The sequence below is a fragment of the Cydia fagiglandana genome, chromosome 4, assembly GCF_963556715.1.
Source record: "Cydia fagiglandana chromosome 4, ilCydFagi1.1, whole genome shotgun sequence".
Classification (NCBI taxonomy): domain Eukaryota; kingdom Metazoa; phylum Arthropoda; class Insecta; order Lepidoptera; family Tortricidae; genus Cydia; species Cydia fagiglandana.
In genome coordinates this window covers 15,641,028-15,661,778 of record NC_085935.1, presented here as the reverse complement: position 1 = coordinate 15,661,778, position 20,751 = coordinate 15,641,028, and the positions used below count along the sequence as shown (strand labels likewise).

The window sequence follows — 20,751 nt, the reverse complement described above, 5'->3', positions numbered from 1 at the left end:
TCCATTAATTACGTGGAGGCTTCAGGTTTGGCAAACACCTTCGTAATTTATTCTGGCAAAAAATAGTGTTTAAAGTCATATATATGTATTTATTACATTTCCTTCAAGTAGGTAGGGGCCATCACTCAGCGCAAGGGGTACATCGCGTTTTTTAACCCATTCGCCGTTCAGCCCTCGAGTTAGGAAAGTGAGTGTCGGCATAAACACGAGAAAATCGATGTTACGAAATCACTATTTTATTTTCTAGTTTTAATTTGTTTAAGAATAGGTACTCACCTAATTGGCTTGAATTAATTTAATACTTAAAATGTAAAAAATATAGATCATAAAGTCGTTTGAAAACAGGTTTCATTTTATTACAGTCTAGGTAGAATTATGGCACCAGACACAATCGGTGATAAGGCCGAAGAACCGCCACGAGCGCACAACGCCAAAGTTAAAGACTCGACTTCAGCAGCGGGATACCCTAGGGCTTCGGACGATGCGATTAATAGATCAAATGAACAATGGCAATTATTGATGCAAACTCAAAACGCCCAGATGGTGGAATTAATTCATATGATTAATGCTAATGTTAGCAGAGAACCAACGTCTGTATTGTCCACCACATTGCCTGAATTTAATCCCGAAGAAGAGGGAGCAGACGCGGTGGCATGGTGCAAAGTGGTTGACATTCGCCTCGGTCAATACCCGCTTCGAGGCCCCAGCCTCATCATGGCACTGAGCAAATCATTGAAGGGCAGCGCATCATCCTGGCTATCCCAGGTGACATATGAGGGCATGACCTGGGACGAATTTAAATTTAATTTTCTCGCGTGTTACGGCTCCGAGAATACATGCGCGGCAACAATAATAAGTATCAACAACAGCCGCCCTAAGGAAGAAGAATCCTACGCAGCTTACGCCAGCCGGATAGTGAACTCATTTCTAACAAAATGGAAGGATTTAACACCAGAACAAATCGCAGTTTCTTTTGTGCTAGCTCACATATCCCGATTCGACAGTAGAGTTCAAAGGATGGCTCATATGAAGGATATAATGACACACGAAAAACTTGTCCAGGAGTTGTCAGAGTTTTCTTATTTGAAACATAAACTACAACCAAATCCCGTTGAAAATAATGACCTGACACCGGAAAAACGAGTTAAAAGAGTTCCTATTGAACGCCCTGCTAGAAAACGCAATAGTACGAAACCTAAGAAGGCTACTGCTACGTCAAGTAAGCCTGTGGACATTGCGCCCGAGATCTGTTATGAATTACAACCAAATTCGGATGAAAATGTACTTAAACTTAAACTAATTAAAAGTACTATTGAACGGCCGGCCAGGAAGCGTAAGAGCACCAAACCAAAGACGGCTACGGCAACGTCCAGTACGCCAATGGATGTGATGCCTGAGATTTGTTATCGCTGCGGGGAGGGAGGTCACAACGCCATTGAGTGCCCTAAGGCGAGTGCCACTGCCCTTTCGGAGCCGGGACACGGTAGCTCGGCCAGTGCACAGAGCCACGTGGATTCCAGTAAACACGACTGTGTGTGCTGTGGCCCACAACCTACCACGGGAACCTTACGTCAGCCACGTGAGTCATTTTATTTGATTTTATCATTTCGTTTTAAACTCATTTGTGATAAACTTTGTGTACCTAATCAAGAGTTTCTGTAAAAGGGTTCACTGCAATACTTTTTTATAAAGGGTGTTAAAGTTACCATAATCCATTGCAATAAGTTGAAAAAATTTAGGTAGGTATACATTTTGTGAACTCGTACGTATATACCGCTATATTATGTCGTTATCAAAAAAACCGAGCAAGTGCGAGTCGGACTCGCGCACGAAGGGTTCCGTACATACCATAATGCAAAAAAAAAAAACCGTCACCCATTCAAGTACTGACCCCGCCCGACGTTGCTTAACTTCGGTCAAAAATCACGTTTGTTGTATGGGAGCCCCACTTAAACCTTTATTTTATTCCGTTTTTATATAGTATTTGTTGTTATAGCGGCAACAGAAATACATAATCTGTGAAAATTTCAACTGTCTAGCTATCACGGTTCGTGAGATACAGCCTGGTGACAGACGGACGGACGGACGGACAACGAAGTCTTAGTAATAGAGTCCCGTTTTACCCTTTACGTACGGAACCCTAAAAAGGTAGCTAAACTTGACCACGAGTCTACCTTCTACATCACAATATTCAGTCTTAGCCTGTCGTAAGGTCAAATAAAGACTCATTAGTTAGGTACATCACGCTCCGCGATTGTTGCGCCATTTAGGGTCCTAGCTAAATTGGTTGTTCAATATTACTTACGCTATATAATTTTCAGTTTAGAAGAATAAGTGGCATAATAGTCCCGTGTCGTGACAGTACCTATCTGAACACAATATGTTATTTTTTTGTCATAGCCTTTTGGATTATGATTTCTCTTTAAGCTATACTGCCAATACTTTGTATAGGAAACCATACTCAGCTTTACGTAAAGCTTGATGGTATTTTTATGTTTTATGTTTGTCTTTCTAGGAACAATTGGCCACACGGATTTGCTCGCGAGTTCGTCCTCGGCAGCTATAAATACTATGGCAGGTACCATATATATAGAGATTATGAGTGAAGACAAAAACCATAACGTGGACCAATCAAACGGGGAAGATGTGATGCCCGCAGTTTCGCGTCTAGAATCGTCGTCAATAGCTCGAAATAACACGATATATATAGATACAGAGGCAAATCAAGACTTAAACCAAATTAACGAGGAAATTAAGGCAACTGACAAGTATGTCGAAGACATAAATCAGAATGTAATCCAAGCAAATGTGGGAAATGGGGCAAGCGACGTGTATGCCGAGTTAGTCCTTTTAGAGCAGCACGCGCTGGTTTTAAATACTGAAGAGATAGAGTGTGGAGTGTGTATGGACAATTATCAACCTGGTCAAGGGGCAGTTCTTAGAGAATGCGTTCACGCGTTTTGCAAAGAGTGCCTCTCAGACGTCGTGAAGCACTCCGAGGAGCCATCAGTTTCATGCCCCGCCATGGGCTGCCCTGGGTTTCTGGAGCAGCGGGAAATCCGCGCGCTCGTATCCCCGGAGGAATATGAGCGATGGCTGGCGAAAGGCCTGGCTGCCGCGGAGAGCGGCGCTCGAAACGCGTTCCATTGTCGAACCGCCGACTGCCAGGGGTGGGCGATGTGTGACCCAGATGTTAAAAGGTTTCTCTGCCCTGTTTGCGATGTTATAAACTGCGTTACCTGTCAGGTATTTTAAACCTTTTAAATTTTTCGTACATACTGTTAGAATTAGACCAAGAAAAGTCTGCTGCGATATTGATAGCCCACTGCAAGTGTTATTTTAAATCTCAAACTTCTATGAAATTATGACGTAGAAATAACATTCGCACTGCGTGGGCTATCAAAATTGCTGTGGACTTTTCTTGATCTAACTCTAACCAATAGATAATGCCATCCATGAACCAAAGAAATTTTAAATGTATGAGCTCATAATGTCATAATTCTATCACTCTCAATCTTATCCCGAGTTTCAAATCTGAAACTCTAGGTACGTACCTTCTGTAGGTAATCAATTTAGATCTGTATTATTCAACATACTTATACAAAATTAGTGGTTAGTAATTGAAAGATTTACTCTATATGTACAGTGGCGTTCGAAAGTGCATGGACATGTTTCAACCGTAATATTAAGGCATTACGGTCGACATCTATCCATGCACTTTTGAACTCCACTGTACCTAAATATAGAACTGAACTACATACACCACAGCAAAGTAGTTTTCCATTTTTTTACAGGCGATTCACGAGAATGAAACTTGCGAAGAGTATCGCGCCAAGCAAAAGTCTGACGAAAAGACCAAAACATACCTCGATAACTTGTTGTCGCGCGGAGAAGCGATGCAGTGCCCAGAATGCAGTGTTATTATAACAAAGCAATTGGGGTGCGACTGGATCAAGTGTACGGCCTGCAGGACGGAGATCTGCTGGGCGACGCGCGGCCGGCGCTGGGGCCCGCGCGGCCGCGGCGACACCAGCGGCGGCTGCCAGTGTCGCGTCAAACGGAAGAAGTGCCATCCTTCTTGTCGCGATTGCCATTAGATTTAAGTATATAGTTTGACCAACCGTCGTGTTATTAGAAAGAAAGTGTGATAAGAGGGGGCGTAAAGCCTGCAGGTATGCCTGTAATATTTTGCTTGTCCTATTCCTCGGATTTATCATTAACTATTTTATACTAGTGGCTCTGTGAGATGTAGGCTACATCTTTTTTAAGCTTATGAAGCTTAGTATCGCGAAGTCTACAGTGGACCATCAGCTTACAAAAGCATTTTTGTCCAAGCTGAAACGGAGACCTTCGCTAACGCTCGGTCTTATACTACTGCAGTTATGTTATGGTATGCCAGGTAACGATATGCAACTGAAAATGTTATTTATAGTGCGGGAAACAGCACTTTCCGTGCGTATGTCAAAAGTTTAAAGGGCCATATGTATCTAAACGTACGATACACGTTCGAACAAGTGATTTGCAACTATTTTAATTTAATTACTCGTTTCGAATTTCCTTGTATCGCATTAATAACTATTACAAGTGGATGGCCCTTTAAATTTTCGACTTCTTAAGCATGTAAAGTGCTTTTTGCCGCCGGGAGAAAATAGCACCATTTGTACTGTAGGTAAATATGTAAATGAAAAACAGGCATGCTTTCGTGATTTTTCTACTTTAAACTTTTGAGGTTTTGGGTGGAATCTGCCCCCGCCAATGTACAGTCAGCGGTATATTAAAGGTAATGCATAGAATTCCGATTTGTATGCAAAGGTGCTAAGCTAATAGTATTGCTGACTGTTACCTAGTCTAGTTTCCGCGTGAATTTTTTAATGGCATTTGCCCTTGATTAAAACGTAAAAATGTAATAAAAAAACTAAGTGGGATTTTGTGTTAGCCCCCTCTTGCAAAATATTGAGGTTCCTGCTTTCGGGTTGGTGGGTCGGTTGATGTAGTAGGCAGTGTCTAAATTTTGCTGTCTTATATTAAGAGGGGCTGTGAACACAGTGTACGCTACGGCCGCCAGGTTTCCCGTCAAGGCCTGGATTTTCCGGCTTTTGTTTAGTCGTACTAGACACACTAATAACACGATGGTAAGCCAGACTACAGTTGATTTATATTCAAATGATCTCAGTCAGGAATCTTTTTATTTTTTTATTCCATAATGTAAAAGGTACAAACTGCAGTCGTCCACCTTACAAATAATAATGTATGATTGTTATTGTGTTGTTTTACTAACTCCTAAGCAAGTAAGCAAAGCAGCTTAAAACGAAACTGGAGATTGCATGTAGGAGTTGAGGAGAGAAAAGATGGTCTTCAATCAATCATTTTTCTTCTAATTCCTATTGCCGTCTCTTTTTAATTACAAAGTAACACCTAGTTACCCAACTTGTACAGTCATCAGCAATAGTATCTTACACAACTAGGGCCGCAAAAATATATGACGCGCTCTTATTGCGCTCCAAATAAGAACGTGTCACACTATTGCTGATGATTGTACAAAGAGACATAGGTAGTTTTTTACTTTTTCCTTTATGTGCAAACTTCAGCATATTCTATCATTTTTGGCTAAAGCACTGAAGCAATTTTGATAAAACTTGGCTGGTAGAATACTGTTTAATCTAACAAACTTATTGACCTCTTCTTCTTCTTCCTCGCGTTATCCCGGCATTTCGCCACGGCTCATGAGTGCCTGGGGTCCGCTTGACAACTAATCCCATGATTTGACGTAGGCACTAGTTTTTACGAAAGCGACTGCCATCTGACCTTCCAACCCAAAGGGGGGAACTAGGCCTTATTGGGATTAGTCCGGTTTCCTCACGATGTTTTCCTTCACCGAAAAGCGACTGGTAAATATCAAATGATATTTCGTACATAAGTTCCGAAAAACTCATTGGTACGAGCCGGGGTCTGAACTCGCGACCTCCAGATTGCAAGTCGCACGCTCTCACCGCTAGGCCACCAGCGCTCTAACAGTTAAAGTTGAAATTAATGAAAAAATTATACCCTCCTTTCTCAGGTGTAACTGCTGAGATAGATGGAGCTGTGCTGGATTATATTTTGTGAACTTTTGTGTTCACCTAATTTTCAAACTTAACCCTTTGACCGCCGTTGGCATGTATACAAGACAACGATAGAACGATACACTGGCGCCGCTGTCTTGTATACAAGACACAAATTCAACCGCTCGGTAAATGTGAAAAAACATCAATTGTAGCATTTTTTACACTCGTGTTAATGTTTTAGGTCTTTCATTTTTAAAATAATTGCCTTCAAAGCAGATAAATAAATCCATTCTTTTATAATAAGGCAATCAAAAAAATTGCTCCAGTTTTCAACGTTTTTCATGTTCCTCGTCGCCGTTGTCTTGTATACAAGACAGCTAGGGATGGGAATGTTAACTCGATATGAGAATATTAGAGATGCAACGGATAGTTGTTTGGCCGGATACCGGACCATCGGCCGAATATCCGGTATCCGGTCGCCGAATATTAGGACAGCGGAGCTGCACCTACATTTCGGTTTTTCAGGTGCGCATTCTGCAGTTTTAACCTGTTTCTAAGTGAACGTTCGCGCGGACACATTTCTAGGTTCGAAATGAGTGCGCGTGCAAGTCAGTGGAATCTCTAAATTGTTTTAAAATAATAAACAAGTACGATTATGACCATGACTGTTTCTTAAATCCAATTTTTTTACTCCGAAATCAAGCAATGGTACTGTCCGGTATCCGGCCGGATAATAGGGCACTATCCGGTATCCGGCCGGATATTAAAATACTGGCCTGATAGGCCGGATACCGGATAGTAACCGAATATCCGGCGCATCTCTAGAGAATATTCAAAATAAACATCAAGTGGCCAATCTGGTTTTATTTAAGCATTTGAACACCTGTTAAATGCCAATTGGTGATAACTAGTAACTAGAATACGTTAAACGAGAGAGAGACAGGCATAACTATAGATGGAGTTCAGGGAACTTGTTCAGCTGTCCATAGTAGAGTCAGATAAGTAAATCTGTCCTTGTGGTCTATTTGCAGAACAAATGATTCATTTTGAGATGATAGTGTAGTGGGGAGTGATACCCTGCAGTGACCGCTTCGCACAAGAATGGTACCTACAGGCGGACGCTCGGACTAGTCAGTGTCGCCTAACTATGAGAATGTTATGTATTTGAAATTGACGAAAAATTATTATGGTAGGGGTGTAATACGGGAACTGACAAACTCTTCTAAGGAACATGTCGAATGTGAAACATGCATTCCCGAACATTTCTGATCCCCACCCTTTTCCAATATTATTGTTCTTCACTCATTGACAATTCAACCCACGTGTCATTTTCCCCAATGCAGTTCCGGTACATTTATATTATCGACACACGATGCGCGGCTCTAACCTAACGCTTATAAAGTTTACGTACCGACAAGTGCTTACGCCGTTGACCTAGAGACTATTATTACTTAATCCGCGCGGAAACGGTCCTTGTCGGTCTGCACTGCGGGCAGTCCATGCGCGCCGTTGTCATGTATACAAGACTTCTCGTAGAGCCTAGTGCGGTGATATTACGTCATAAATCGATATTGTTTAGTGGTTGTTTTTAAAAGACCTTTATTTTTAACATTGTCGTGTGTAAAAAATATGTTAATTTTTGGCATTCTCGAAATAAATTAAAGTTGGTTAAGAACAAAGCCAAATTGAGAAGATTTTTACCATAAATTGTAAATATCGATATCACAATTTGAAATCCCTAAACTTTTTATTAGTTGTTTACTTAAAATTTACTCTGGCGTGTGAGTGAGCGTCTTTGCGGACTAGGTCCGGCGGCCAAAAGGTTAAAACACAATTCCTTTTATGTGGAGAGGGGATAGGTTATTTTCTTTAGTCTAGTTCCAAGATATGCTGTCAATCACAAACATGTACATTCAAGTCACATTGATATTTCTGTGCCTCCAGTGTAAAAGGGTTAAACTCATCATACATTTTCCAGCATTTTTGGTGCAGCAGAGTGCTGTTTGTTAACAATTTCAACACGTGAATTGGTATAAATAATTTCAACCCTGATTTAGCGTTATAAATTTTAAATTTCTGTACCTATTTACATTTCATTTAGCGTTAATTACGTTAATAATAACCTTAATTTACCATTTCAGTTGAAATGATCTGATACCAGTTCCGTTAACACCACTCTGCTGCATTATAATACAAGGTGTAACATGAGGAAACCGAATAATTTTAACAGCGTATTCCTGATCATATTTAGAGACAAAAATGTCGTATAAACTTTTTTGAAATTCGCCTAGTTTCAGAGATAATATTAATTAAAAAAAATGCAAGTTTTTATTGTTCAAAAGGCCTTTTTGATGGTGATGTTGCTGCTGTGGGACGTAGTCTAAATATCCTTATTGATAGATGTCAAAAAGTGACAATTAAAACTTTGCAAAAAGTAGGTTTTACGAAAAAAAATGTAAAATTCAATTTTAAGTGACTACTTTACCAATAACATTTATTATTTATGTACAAATACATTCAAAAAATTAAACAAACAAAACAAAAAAAATTTCATTTGACATTGACCTAAACTCATATTACAATTTTTCCCTCTTTTGACCTCAGAAATGCGTGGTTAAAATTATTCAGTTTCCTCATGTTACACCGTGTATAACTAGGGACCCACCCTGGTTTTACAGGATAACAAATTATACACCTAAAACTTCCTCAACAGTATCCAAATCCATTCAGTAGTTTTTGAGTTTATTGTGAACTTAAGAACACAAACAGGCAGATGCGGTGGTGGACTTAGTTTTGTAAGGTGTAGTGATTATATTTAAAGGGATTTTACTCTCTGAAAGTGGTATATGAATCCTTGATCCTCAAATACTAAGGCAAAATGTATAATTTAACATAAACAATACTTTTTGAACATGATCAACACCACTAGATTATGATTAATGAAAAAGAAATAAGATTTAATTATTTATTACTTAGATTAAAATGTTGGTTACTCATTACATCAATTTTTGTAGCCAATTTTGTAGTCTCATGAATAATGAGACACTATTTTATGGAACACTAAATGGGAAAAAAGAGTGATTATGAACACCCACTCTAATGTTTATTGACATAGTATACTTATAGTCTAGCATAAAGCTAGTAATCAATCACAAATCACTGCACTCACTAATATCTGCCTCTCATTGGAGGGCCTCTGCCTCCTGGACCTCCACGACCCATGCCAGGGGGAGCCCCCATCATGCCTGGAGGAGGACCTCCCATCATGGGGCCACCACGCATCTGAGGAGGTGCTGACAACTGTCCACGGCCTCCTGGAGCCATATGTTGATGGGAGGGGCCCCCGACTCCACGCGCTGGTCCCTGGAGTCCTGGCGGAGCGCCACCAGGGCCTGCGCCACGACCAGCCGCACGGCCACCGCCAGGGCCACCCATAGCGCCAGGCAGGGGAACGCGAGGTAAGCCTTCTTCAGGAGGAGGTGGCCCTTCGATTGTCAGGGAAACAATATTTTCACCACGAAGTAAAACGAATCCTAAAGTCCTCTTCTCCTCTCTGTCAGCGGCTTTGGTTTTGGACTTGATTTTTCTAAATTCTTCGCAGTCTCCTAATATAAGATTCATATGTTTGTCAAAGGCCTTGAATGTTCCAATAAATGTTCGAGAGTCTTGAAGTATTACTCGAACTCTATAGTTGATATGCTGCTGCATCTTATTATTCTTTCCGATAGTCTGAAAACATCAAATTATGCATGATTATTAATAAGACAGAATAGTCTTTGTAATAACAAATTAAACCGGGAGAACCGGCGAACAAATTCGTCATCATAAAATAATAGTTCAAAATAACTATATGAAATTCAACTGTACAACACTTATAAATGTATAACAATATTACACACCATTTTTGATAACTGATTATTTCACAATATTTCGATTTCAGGAGTTGAAAACACAACAAGCCAGCTCTAAGCGGCAAAAAGTGACAGTTTCCTACAAACAAATATGGCGGCGGTGCGTACTGACGGACGCCGAAATATGTTACCAGAGATAAATAATAAATGAAATACAATCTGATTAAATTGCCCGATCGAATCACTATGTGCGGACGCAAACGCCAATTTGGCTCGCCGATATTATCGATAAAATGAAGTGCGGACACAAGAACACCAATTTTAGAAGCCAGTATTTTCGTTCTGAAGCATTTTTTCAATTAAGATGGCTCTAATATCACCATAAATCTAAAATTGGAGATAGTCGCCAATTTCATTTTTCCGTCTGGATTACGCTTTATAATGATAATGAAAGTGTTGCTATACAATGTTTATCAATTTCTACCAATTCATATGCTTAAACCTCAAGGGCTTTATAGACATGACAATTTGTCTGCAATTGCTTGCCGCATGTGCATTACAGCGTATGGAATATTGTGTTTTTACCGACAATATTAAAAGACACTTATAGCACAGACTAACTATAGCTTGACAACAGTTTATTTGACCCTCGCCATTTTGCGGATTTTCAATGGTACTAATTTCTTTTACTGGCAACAAGTACTCTTTGACAACGAACGTTGGATGTCATCGAATGTCACCGATGTAAACAAATAGAAAATATCTACGAATATATTCAAATATAAATGGTTTTATTACAAAAATTCCAAAAAAACATTTCCAAAGATGCGAAAAAAACTGTAGTGAATGCAATCAAATACTTACAGCTTAAAAAAGACGAAGGATTACATAGCATTCCAATAAACAATTAAAACATTGTTTGTTGACATGACCGGTATTGACATTTTATAGTGCGGTTGTATTGAACTGGTGAGTTGTATGGTTTAAACTTTAATATTTCATTTAAGGTTTATGTAGATCGATGGTAAAAATATTTCTAAAAATAATGAGACGGTCTTGCCTCCTGTACAAAACAAAGCCCCACACAAAAAGAGAATTCAAATAAACGACTTCGATAAATGTGCCATAAGGCCATAAGGCATAAAATTTACTTTATTGTTTAGAATTTAGTTAAGTTATGTTAATTATTTTGAATTCAGTCTATATCATTAATGATTTAAATTTTTAATAAATTATTATCGTATAGGAAGTAACTCAAATAAATTTAGCAATTGCTGTGACCATGTTAAAAATTGAAGACGATTATAGGAATAAAGGTCCTATATAATCGAATTGGAGACTGAACGTTTTATAATCGAGGTTGGTGGTCCTGAAAGCGACACTACATCTGATGAAAATGAGACTTTGTCAGAGTCAGAAAACGAAGAATATATAAATATTGAATATTTAGAATCAGATTTTAACGAATAGGTAAATTGAAAGAACCGAATTCTCTGTAAGCAATGTTTTGACATTATACGAGTATCAACATGAAGCCAATGCCCATTACCCCGACTATACATGACGTACGCACATTATTGCCATACGTAAGCTGTTTGCAGCGACACTATCTCAGGGTTAAATAAACTGTTGTCAGGCTTTACATATTTACAATAAATAGGTATAACCATTGAAATTAAAATGTCATCGAGTCCTATTCATAATTTGTCACTTAGGGGTCATCCATTAATTACATCACACGTTTAGGGGGAGGGAGGGGGTCAAGAAAATGTGACATGTTGTGACATGGGGGAGGGGGGAGACACAAACTTTGTGACGTCACTTTAACTTCATCAGTAACCGAAAATTTATTTAAATGATTTTATTCGCTGTACATTTAAATAACAAGTTTGTAAAACGATAATCGATTTTATTCGTTTAATTTTCTTTCCTAAGCAGTTTTGGGTTATAAAATTACTAATATTTATATCGTCAAAAATATTTTGATAAAATATTAATAATACTTAGGTACTTACTTAATTCGATTTGGCGATTTCGTAGAAAAAATGTGACGTCACACTAGGGGGGAGGGGTTTGCCAAATGTGACCAAGTGTGACAAGGAGGGGGGAGGGGTCAAAAAACCTAGAAATTCGTGTGACGTAATTAATGGATGACCCCTTATGCTACGACTACGTTTTTTAGGATTACAAAATCTGACATGTCTTAATAAGTAGGGTGGCAAATGATTTTAAAGTAAAACACTGAACAAGCGTAATAGGGGAATAGGGATCGTCAATTAAATACGTCAGACGTTTAAGGGGAGGGAGGGGGTCAAGAAAATGTGACATGTTGTCACAAACTTTGTGACGTCACTTTAACTTATTTAGTTCGCTGGACAATTAAATAACAAATTTTTGGAACGATAATCACTTTTTATTCGTTTAATTTTCTTTCTTAATCAGTTTTGGGTTATAATTATTTATTTTTTCTAAAACATTAAAACTTACTTAATGAAGAGGTACTTACACTGAAAGGTTAGGACAGATGTCGCCTCTGTAATCTGTCACTGTTTACGGTTTGTGACAAGCGTATGGTTGCAAATTTTTTAACAAATACTTGCGATTTATCAAGAAAAATGTATTCATTTATGACTGTACGGGAACTACAAACCGAGCTTCGAAGGAGAAATGCTACAGTTGGTGAAAAAAAGGCTGATTTGATACAAAGATAGTCACTTAATATATTTGAGGTTATCTTGTGTATTTTACCGTTTATTCAAATTTTCGAAGGCTCGCGTGCAGTTTTTCCTCTTATATTACAAGTGTTCGATCGAAAACAAAGCTTTGATTTATACCTGGATCACTTGGATGTACAAGAAGGCGTTTCATATACGCCCGCCCTACGACACATCAGATAGGTACACAAAGTCGTGATGCGTATGGAGTACAGCATAGAGTACAGCATGTGTGGCCAAGCCATTATGCCCTAAATTATGTTCTACTTCATTAAAACTTAGCTTACCTGTTTGCCAAATGTAACCAAAATAAACCTAGAAATTCGTGCGAAATTCACTACTTTCAGCACTTTTGGAGAGTCATTCAGTCGAGGCTAGTTGTTTAAAATATTAATATGCCTTATTTTAATTTTATGATAAATTAACACAACATTGTTACGATTAATGAAAAAGATGTTAAGGAACAGCGCAATACCATTTCTTTGTTTTGGTGCATAGATTAGATTTCGTAGTAGTGACAAGTAAGTACATACCTACTAATTATGAATTATGATATGATTAGGTACCGTCAACCGGGGTGAATAAGGATGGCTGGAGTGAATAGGGACAAAAGTTAAAATGTGATTTGCCTGACAATCAGTAACTTAGATGCCCCGTTAAATAAGTGCCTTTGTGTATTTTGTGTGTGTGTACTTTGTGTACATTCCTATAATTAATATTTTATGAATTCTATCGTTTAGCTGTGCCGTTCATGGATTAACATTAATTTATCTGCTCCTCGTTGTGGTTTAGCCAGTGATGCAGATTGCGGGTTACGCAATATGTCGTGGTTTTTCATTGGTGGTTTAGCCAGTGATGCAGATTGCGGGTTACGCAATATGTTGTGGTTATTTTATTGGTGGTTTAGCCAATGATGCAGATTGCGGGTTACGCAATATGTCGTGGTTATTTTATTGGTGGTTTAGCCAATGATGGAGATTGCGGGTTACGCAATATGTCGTGGTTTTTCATTGGTGGTTTAGCCAGTGATGCAGATTGCGGGTTACGCAATATGTTGTGGTTATTTTATCGGTGGTTTAGCCAATGATGCAGATTGCGGGTTACGCTATATGTCGTGGTTATTTTATTGGTGGTTTAGCCAATGATGCAGATTGCGGGTTACGCAATATGTCGTGGTTTTTCATTGGTGGTTTAGCCAATGAAGCAGATTGCGCGTTACGCAATATGTCGTGGTTTTTCATTGGTGGTTTAGCCAATGATGCAGATTGCGGGTTATGCAATATGTCGTGGTTTCTCATTGGTGGTTTAGCCAATGATGCAGACAGAATACTAGTTGAACAACCTGTTCCATTTTTGCTGATAATAAAGCCCTAAGCAAATAAGGTTATTGCGAACTTGCACTTGAACTTGTTTCGGCTTTGAAATTCTTATATTCGTAAATAAAATTCGAATGAACTTGATCGAGCAAACGTATGTAAAGTCTGTTTGCACTTTTGATTGTGGTCAGGATAGCCGAGTGGACTTGTTGTTCCTGTGGAGTTTAGGCTTGCATAGTACTCTTCCCACGAGGACGTGCGAAAGGTCAGAATGGCCGTCGCAGACCGTCTATAATGAATGTATGACGGCTGCGTTTGATGGAATGTCAAGTATTGAAATAGTCTATGCTTGAGTGTGTTTGACTGCGATACAGTAACTTTTATTTGAATGACCCGAACAGCTTCTTTAATGGATTGGTTCCTGGCTGATTCTGAGGACAGCTCGAAATGAGATGACATCCTGAGTGGAACCGTCAGTCAGATTTGAATTGGAAAAGTGTCGCAGTCAACCTCGCTACATTCCTATAGTTAATATTTTATGAATTCTATCGTTTAGCTGTGCCGTTCATGGATTAACATTAATTTATCCTCTCCTCGTTACATACATTAAATGATGACCTTGAACTTATTTTTACCTCTGTGGATAAAGGTATAAACAATGTAACGTTGCTTTCCGCCCGATTGAGACTGTTTTTTTTTTTAATTGGAGACATTTAAGGCGTTATGTATGCAACAAAATCAAAATTAGACGCGAAGCCAAGATGTGAATAATATTAGCAATCAAAAATGCATCTTCCAAATACAGACAGAATAGTTTTTTAACGCGCGCCAGTCGTAACCTTAACGAGTTGTCTAAAGAATTTGATATTGATATATTCAACTGTAGAATCCCTAACGTGAGACGTAATTTAGTGCAGAGATATTTCGAGTCTATTGAGTGAGCGTGTTGTCGCCTTCTTAAATACCTACAAATGTATTATTAATATTTTTACTTTAATAGTCCTCATTTTGTTACTTGTTAATTAGTATCTTTGTAACTTTCAATTTATCTTTATTAGATATGATTTGTGTTGGCTTTGTTCACATATGTGCTTGCGATAGTGCGTAAACTTAGTATAAGTAGTACCTGTTAGTTTAGTATTATGTTACTACCTGTGAGTTCCTTTAATTGGCTTTCTGTATCCATTATAATTTCTATGGTATTGTCATAGCTGTTGGTTCTCCAAATAAATAAAAAAAAAAAAAACAATTGCATACTAATCATGTAATATAATAACACGTAGTAGATAAATACAAAATCTTAAAAATAGAGTAGGTACATATACATATAATTTTTATGACGGGTATAAATGCAATATATTAAATTGTCACAACAATTTGAAACAAAAACATATTTACCAGTAATTTACTAAACATATTATATATGCCTATAAGGTGTTACGAATTTATTCCAGCTGCAAGTCATACAAAAAGACCAAAATGCCACAAATCAATCAACGAATTATCAAATTCTCCTAAAATATAGTACAAGGCACTTTTACTCAAATTTAACAAATAAATTTAAGATAAAATAGATGAATATTGGGAAAACCCGTCTTAATTCATTACTACGTTCACAATTACTCTAAGCATAAAAGCGAGACACACGCACACTACAGCATTCCAAAGTATAGTTGGCCATCGTAACAAGATGCAGCTTAAGGCTAGATTGAAAAGCATACTAAATTTAGGTTGATACAAGATAGAAGAGGTAAACTACAAATCACTCGTCATATCCTTCAATAAAGTTTTTTAGGGTAATTAGAATGCCTGCTGCTTTATCTGTACTATTATCATAAATATCATGATATAAAGCACATTTACATTGAGATGATTTTGAAAATGTGTCTTATCCACATTTTTATAATCAGAGATCATACATAGTAAATGATAAAATCACCTTTTCTTTATCATATTAATAACATTTAACAACTTGCTCCACAATAGCACTAGTTTTACGCAGATTCTAATACAGCCTTACAGTTAATAACTTATAGCTAAAAAACGTTTTCAAATGTTCATTACCATTAGTATAGCACATTATCATTAAGATGCTACGAAACATCACCAGCTGCAGGGGCAAATTGGATTACTGATGTGTGACGAACCACTGGGGTCGTTTCCTCAGGTTGAAGAATGAGCTTTCGCTTTCGAGGGGGAAGAGAAGAATGAGGAAGCGAACAGTGTAAACCAGATGGAGGTGGAGAAGGTGGCGTAGGAGAGGATGTTGGCATGACTGGGGAGGCTGGCATTGTTGGCCCAGGAACAGGCACCACTGGACACTGAGGTGAAGGAGGGGAGCTCGGTGGTGTGGGTGGTAACTGCTGTAGCGCAGCTTCAACTATGTCACACATCATGTTTCCATTAACCGCTAGTGGCGGAGGAGACTGTTGTGACGAAGCTCTAGGCGTTTCCGCTCCATGTTCCTTGTAAATGTGAGCTTCCATTTGCTTTTTGGTGTTAAAGGTTCCATCACAAACCGTACAACGGTAACACCTTTCTCCATAATGCTGGAAACGATGAAGTTTTAAGACGTGATTGTATCCAAAATCACGCAGGCAAATGTCACAAGTGTATGGACGCTCTCCAGTATGCGTACGAGAATGCACTTTTAATTGTTTTGAGCAAGTGAATCCCTTCCCGCAGCCAGGGGCAGGGCAACGATATGGTTTTTCGCCGGTGTGCGTTCGTAAATGTATAACAAGTTGTCCAGATTGTATAAAAGTCTTGTGGCAATGCGGACACGCGTGGGGTCTCTCACCAGTGTGAATACGAGCGTGGCGGTGAAGTTTTCCGGAATGTTCAAAAGCCGCACCGCAAACGCCGCATCGGTAAGGTCGCTCCTTTGTATGAATACGTCGATGTACTTGCAAGTTTTCCTTAACACTGAACATCTTGTGGCAGTATTCGCATTCGAAAGGCCGCTCGCCGGTGTGTGTCCGATAATGGCGTTGTAGACGTGCTGGCACGGCGAAAGTTTTCTGGCAAACGTCGCAACGATGTGCATCAGCAGCTGCCCGGTGCGAACGCGCGTGAGCAGTTAGCGCGCTTCGCGTGGAAAGCATCAGTCCGCATTCCCCGCATTGGTGTAAGCGTTCTTCCTCACCTGTAGAACGATAAATTTGCAGCTGAGTCGTTGAACAATATTCCATGACGAATAAGTTAGAAAACGCGCAATAGACAGGACGTATCGAGACCACAAGCGTTCACAAACCGTACTGTGTTACGTGTGGCATGCACCGATCAGGATGCACGATGCACACAGTAGGACCAGTAAGGGGAACGAGCGGGCCGCGGGGCGCAGAGAAATAACGGAGTGAATGTCCTCTGATAGCACGTGGAGGCCCGCACCGCGGTTTCGTCGCATCGAAACCGCGGTTGCGTCTCCACGTGCCTGGGCCGGCGACCCCGCGTCGCCCCGCTCGCGCCGCGTGCCCTACCCCACCGCAACATGAATAAATGACTCAAGTTCGTTAGGTTTTTTTTTATATTTGGGGGTTTTTGAAAGTACCTACTTCTAAATTCGACCAAAAAAAATTTAATAAATTAATATACATAAATAATAATTATTGATACATAATTTACCTACCTAATAACAATTTTTTTATAAAGGCTATTTAACACTTATTTTAAATAAAGTTTATATTGGTTAGTATAAAATAAATAATTATTTTGAGTTTTAGAAAGTTAAGTTAATCATCATCTACATACATATAATTTAATTTAATATTGTAATTTAAAAGCTAAAATTATAATTACCAGAAAATGTTTACGGCATTTTTATAGTAAACCCCATAGATGCAAATTAAAAAATAACAATGCTTTTAGTAAGTAATAAAATAAATAAATTAAGAGCCCAATAATCAAAACCAGAAATAGCGAGATACGATAGCTGTAGGCTTACCTATCATTTCTGTTGATGTTGATCTTTCTGCAATGTGGTTCAATGGCGTCAATGTTGATGTAGGTTGCGCACGACACAAGAGCTGAGTAACACAAGCGCTGCGCGATCGGCGGTCCACGGCCGAATGCGAGCCAAAGGCAAGCGCAAGGAAAGCCACGAACAGGCCAGCGCATCAAGTGATTCTCTTGCTCTCCTCTAACATTAAGTGTGCTTATAGGTCGGGGCTGCTTATGTGTGTGTAAATGTTACCTAGTGTGTGCGTATCTAATGTCACAGTATAAGGTATTAAGCGAATAAATTGGCAGTCTGTTATCACTTTACTGGCTCTGCCTCTGCGGCATATTTGTACTAATTTACTATTATTAGTTTAGTTCTTAGTGAACTATTTTATTTGACTTTTACTAGGAATACATTTTATACAAAGCAACAACAAGCCAGCAAGGTACAAATAAACAAAAAAAACATAATTAGGTTTCGATTGTTTCGTAGTTTATGAATAATTATTAAAATATAGTGATATGACCCACCCTACTCCAGCTAAGTTTTTATATACCACTTACATACATACATATATACAAAGGTCCTGGGTTCTAATCCCGAACTTGTGTGATGAGCGCGAGCATTTGTTCCTAAGTTTGTGTATTTAAGTATATAATATTAATACATATCTATATTATATACATCGTCATCTTACTAGATGATCCCAGTATGATCCCTGAGCCACTGCTTACTGTAGGGCCAGGTCGATTTGTATTAGATTGTTCCATAAAATTTATTGAATTAATTGTTGTTATTTTATAAATATAGCCTGTGGCGTTTTAGTAGGTATCAGATGTTGGTTCAAATACGACAAAAGCGGCGCGCATTCGATTCGTTGAAGGTTGAGCGGCACGAGTAGAGCGGGAGGTATGAGGCGCGGGGCGCGGGCGCCGTGGTCTTACTCGTGGAGGCGCACCGCGGTTTCGCCGCGCGTGTGAACTCTCTCGTCAGTGCGCGTGCGTGGTTTCCCGACCTGCCTCCTCCCGCGCGCGCTTCTTCCGTCGTCCGTCCACATTCTATTTTATCTGTCTAGGGCAATATAACGTCATCTATGATAGGTAGATAGTAAATCTCATAAGGAAGTTCAGTAATAAATGGGTTGAATTCAAAATATCACAAAGTTAACGAACTACATATTTACAACAAAATATAAGCATTGAAATTAAAATGTCATCGAGTCCTACTCATAATTTGTCACTATGCTACGACTACGTTTTTTTAGCATTAGAAAAAGGGTAAACACTAAACAATCTGACGTGTCTTTTAATAAGTAGGGTGACAATTGATTATAAAGTAAAACACTGAACACGCTTAATAGGGGCCATCATGGGGTCATCCATTAATTACGACACACGTTTAAGGGGAGGGAGGGAACAAGAAAATGTGACATGTTGTGACAGGGGGAAGGGGGAGTCACAAACTTTGTAACGTCACTATAACTACATCTGTAACCGAAGATGGTTTTAATTTTTTATTCGCCATTAACAGTTAAATAACTAGTTTTTGCAATAATAATCGTTTTTATGGATATATTTTTGTTTGTTAACATTGTTTTTGTCAAATATTGTTTTCTTAAATTAGGTAATAAAAGCATATTGAAAGATATTACCAAATCTGTGACGTTATACCAGAAGGAGGGGACAGCCAAATGTGACCAGGGTGTGACAAGGAAAGGGGAGGGGTCAATAGTACAAAAGTACAAAGTAGTGTAGTAAAAAACTTTACCAAGGGGTCATCCATCAATTACATCATGAGGGAGGGAGGGGTGAGTCACAAACTTTGTGACGTCACTTTAAATTATTTAATTCGCTGTACAGTTATGTAACAAATTTTTGGAACGATAATAGACTACTTTCCTACTAGTCAAATCAGCTTCTTTTTTAGAATTGTCAAAACGATTTGCTAATATGGATTTTATATGAAAACAAAAAATATAGTGACGTCACGGTCAACTCACGTACTTTTTTATATTTCAATCCAACTTATTAAATATAAATTGTGCTTAATAATAACTGATGTCTATTTTTTTCTAATAATTAACTGGTGCTTTTGTTCGTGCACGTTGTAAAATCATTTATTTTAAGTAGAGGAAACATCCCTATTATTTTTATTCGTTTAATTTTCTTTCCTAATCAGTTTTGGGTTGTAAAAATACTAATATTTCTATTTACAAAAATATTTACAATACAACCTACTTAATTCGATTTGCCGATTTCATTCAAAAAATGTGACGTCACACCAGAGGGGGAGGGGTTTGCCAAATGTGACCAAGTAAGTAACTGACGACAGGGACGCAGCAATACGTAGAAGTGAAATGTAGATATCTCTTCCGTGTCTAACGTATAGCTGCGTCCCTGTCGTCAGTTACTGAATTAAGTGGAGTGTGTGAAGCGCTTTAAAACTTGAATATTAAAATAAATCTATGTAATAAAATTGAGGTATACAACATTTGAAGATTAGATTAGGTATGTAAAAAAATTCAAGGTTTAGGATCTGTGTTGAAGTTCATTGTATCACTTATCTCCATATCTAAGTAGCGGAAAATTGTATTGTATGGTAAACAACATTGCTCGGTAAAAAATATATTTACTTACTGTAACTGTCTAACCTAACTTGGCAAGTAAAACAAAATGACGCAGTATCATTATAAATGTTACATTTTCATGGACATTTGATCTTAATAATAACAACATTGCTACACTTTGTAATTGCGTATACCATGCATAGATCGCAGAGTTAGCTTAGTGGTTCGATTTTAAAATTATATACCTATGCTCCCTCTCTTTAGGGTTATGATTCTATGTTTATACTCCACTGTTAAACAATCCTTGCTAAACTACGTAC

The 20,751-nt window shown here is 38.5% G+C and overlaps 3 protein-coding genes across 3 annotated transcripts; 1 reads left to right on the top strand and 2 right to left on the bottom strand.

Annotated features, from left to right (window-relative positions):
- Positions 1 to 201: 201 nt before the first annotated feature.
- On the top strand, positions 202 to 5,260 carry LOC134663865 (uncharacterized). Its single transcript, XM_063520387.1, has 3 exons — positions 202 to 1,579; positions 2,516 to 3,246; positions 3,795 to 5,260. Exons 1-3 carry the CDS (start codon positions 376 to 378, stop codon positions 4,095 to 4,097), a joined length of 2,238 nt encoding a protein of 745 aa, XP_063376457.1. The 5' UTR covers positions 202 to 375; the 3' UTR covers positions 4,098 to 5,260.
- Positions 5,261 to 8,995: 3,735 nt separating this feature from the next.
- On the bottom strand, positions 8,996 to 10,091 carry LOC134663864 (small nuclear ribonucleoprotein-associated protein B). The gene is made up of 2 exons (XM_063520386.1): positions 9,944 to 10,091; positions 8,996 to 9,773 (listed from the first exon to the last, which is right to left on the bottom strand). Exons 1-2 carry the CDS (start codon positions 9,944 to 9,946, stop codon positions 9,213 to 9,215), a joined length of 564 nt encoding a protein of 187 aa, XP_063376456.1. The 5' UTR covers positions 9,947 to 10,091; the 3' UTR covers positions 8,996 to 9,212.
- Positions 10,092 to 15,174: 5,083 nt separating this feature from the next.
- LOC134663863 (Krueppel homolog 1-like) lies at positions 15,175 to 17,997 on the bottom strand. The gene is made up of 2 exons (XM_063520385.1): positions 17,869 to 17,997; positions 15,175 to 17,070 (listed from the first exon to the last, which is right to left on the bottom strand). The coding sequence occupies exons 1-2, from the start codon at positions 17,873 to 17,875 to the stop codon at positions 16,019 to 16,021; spliced, it is 1,059 nt and encodes a 352-aa protein (XP_063376455.1). The 5' UTR covers positions 17,876 to 17,997; the 3' UTR covers positions 15,175 to 16,018.
- Positions 17,998 to 20,751: the final 2,754 nt, after the last annotated feature.

Coding starts and splice junctions, on each gene's coding strand:
- LOC134663865 (XM_063520387.1), top strand. CDS start 376: ATGGCACCAGACACAATCGGTGATAAGGCCGAAGAACCGCCACGAGCG. Junction 1,580..2,515: donor GGGAACCTTACGTCAGCCAC/GTGAGTCATTTT, acceptor TTGTCTTTCTAG/GAACAATTGGCCACACGGAT. Junction 3,247..3,794: donor TAAACTGCGTTACCTGTCAG/GTATTTTAAACC, acceptor ATTTTTTTACAG/GCGATTCACGAGAATGAAAC.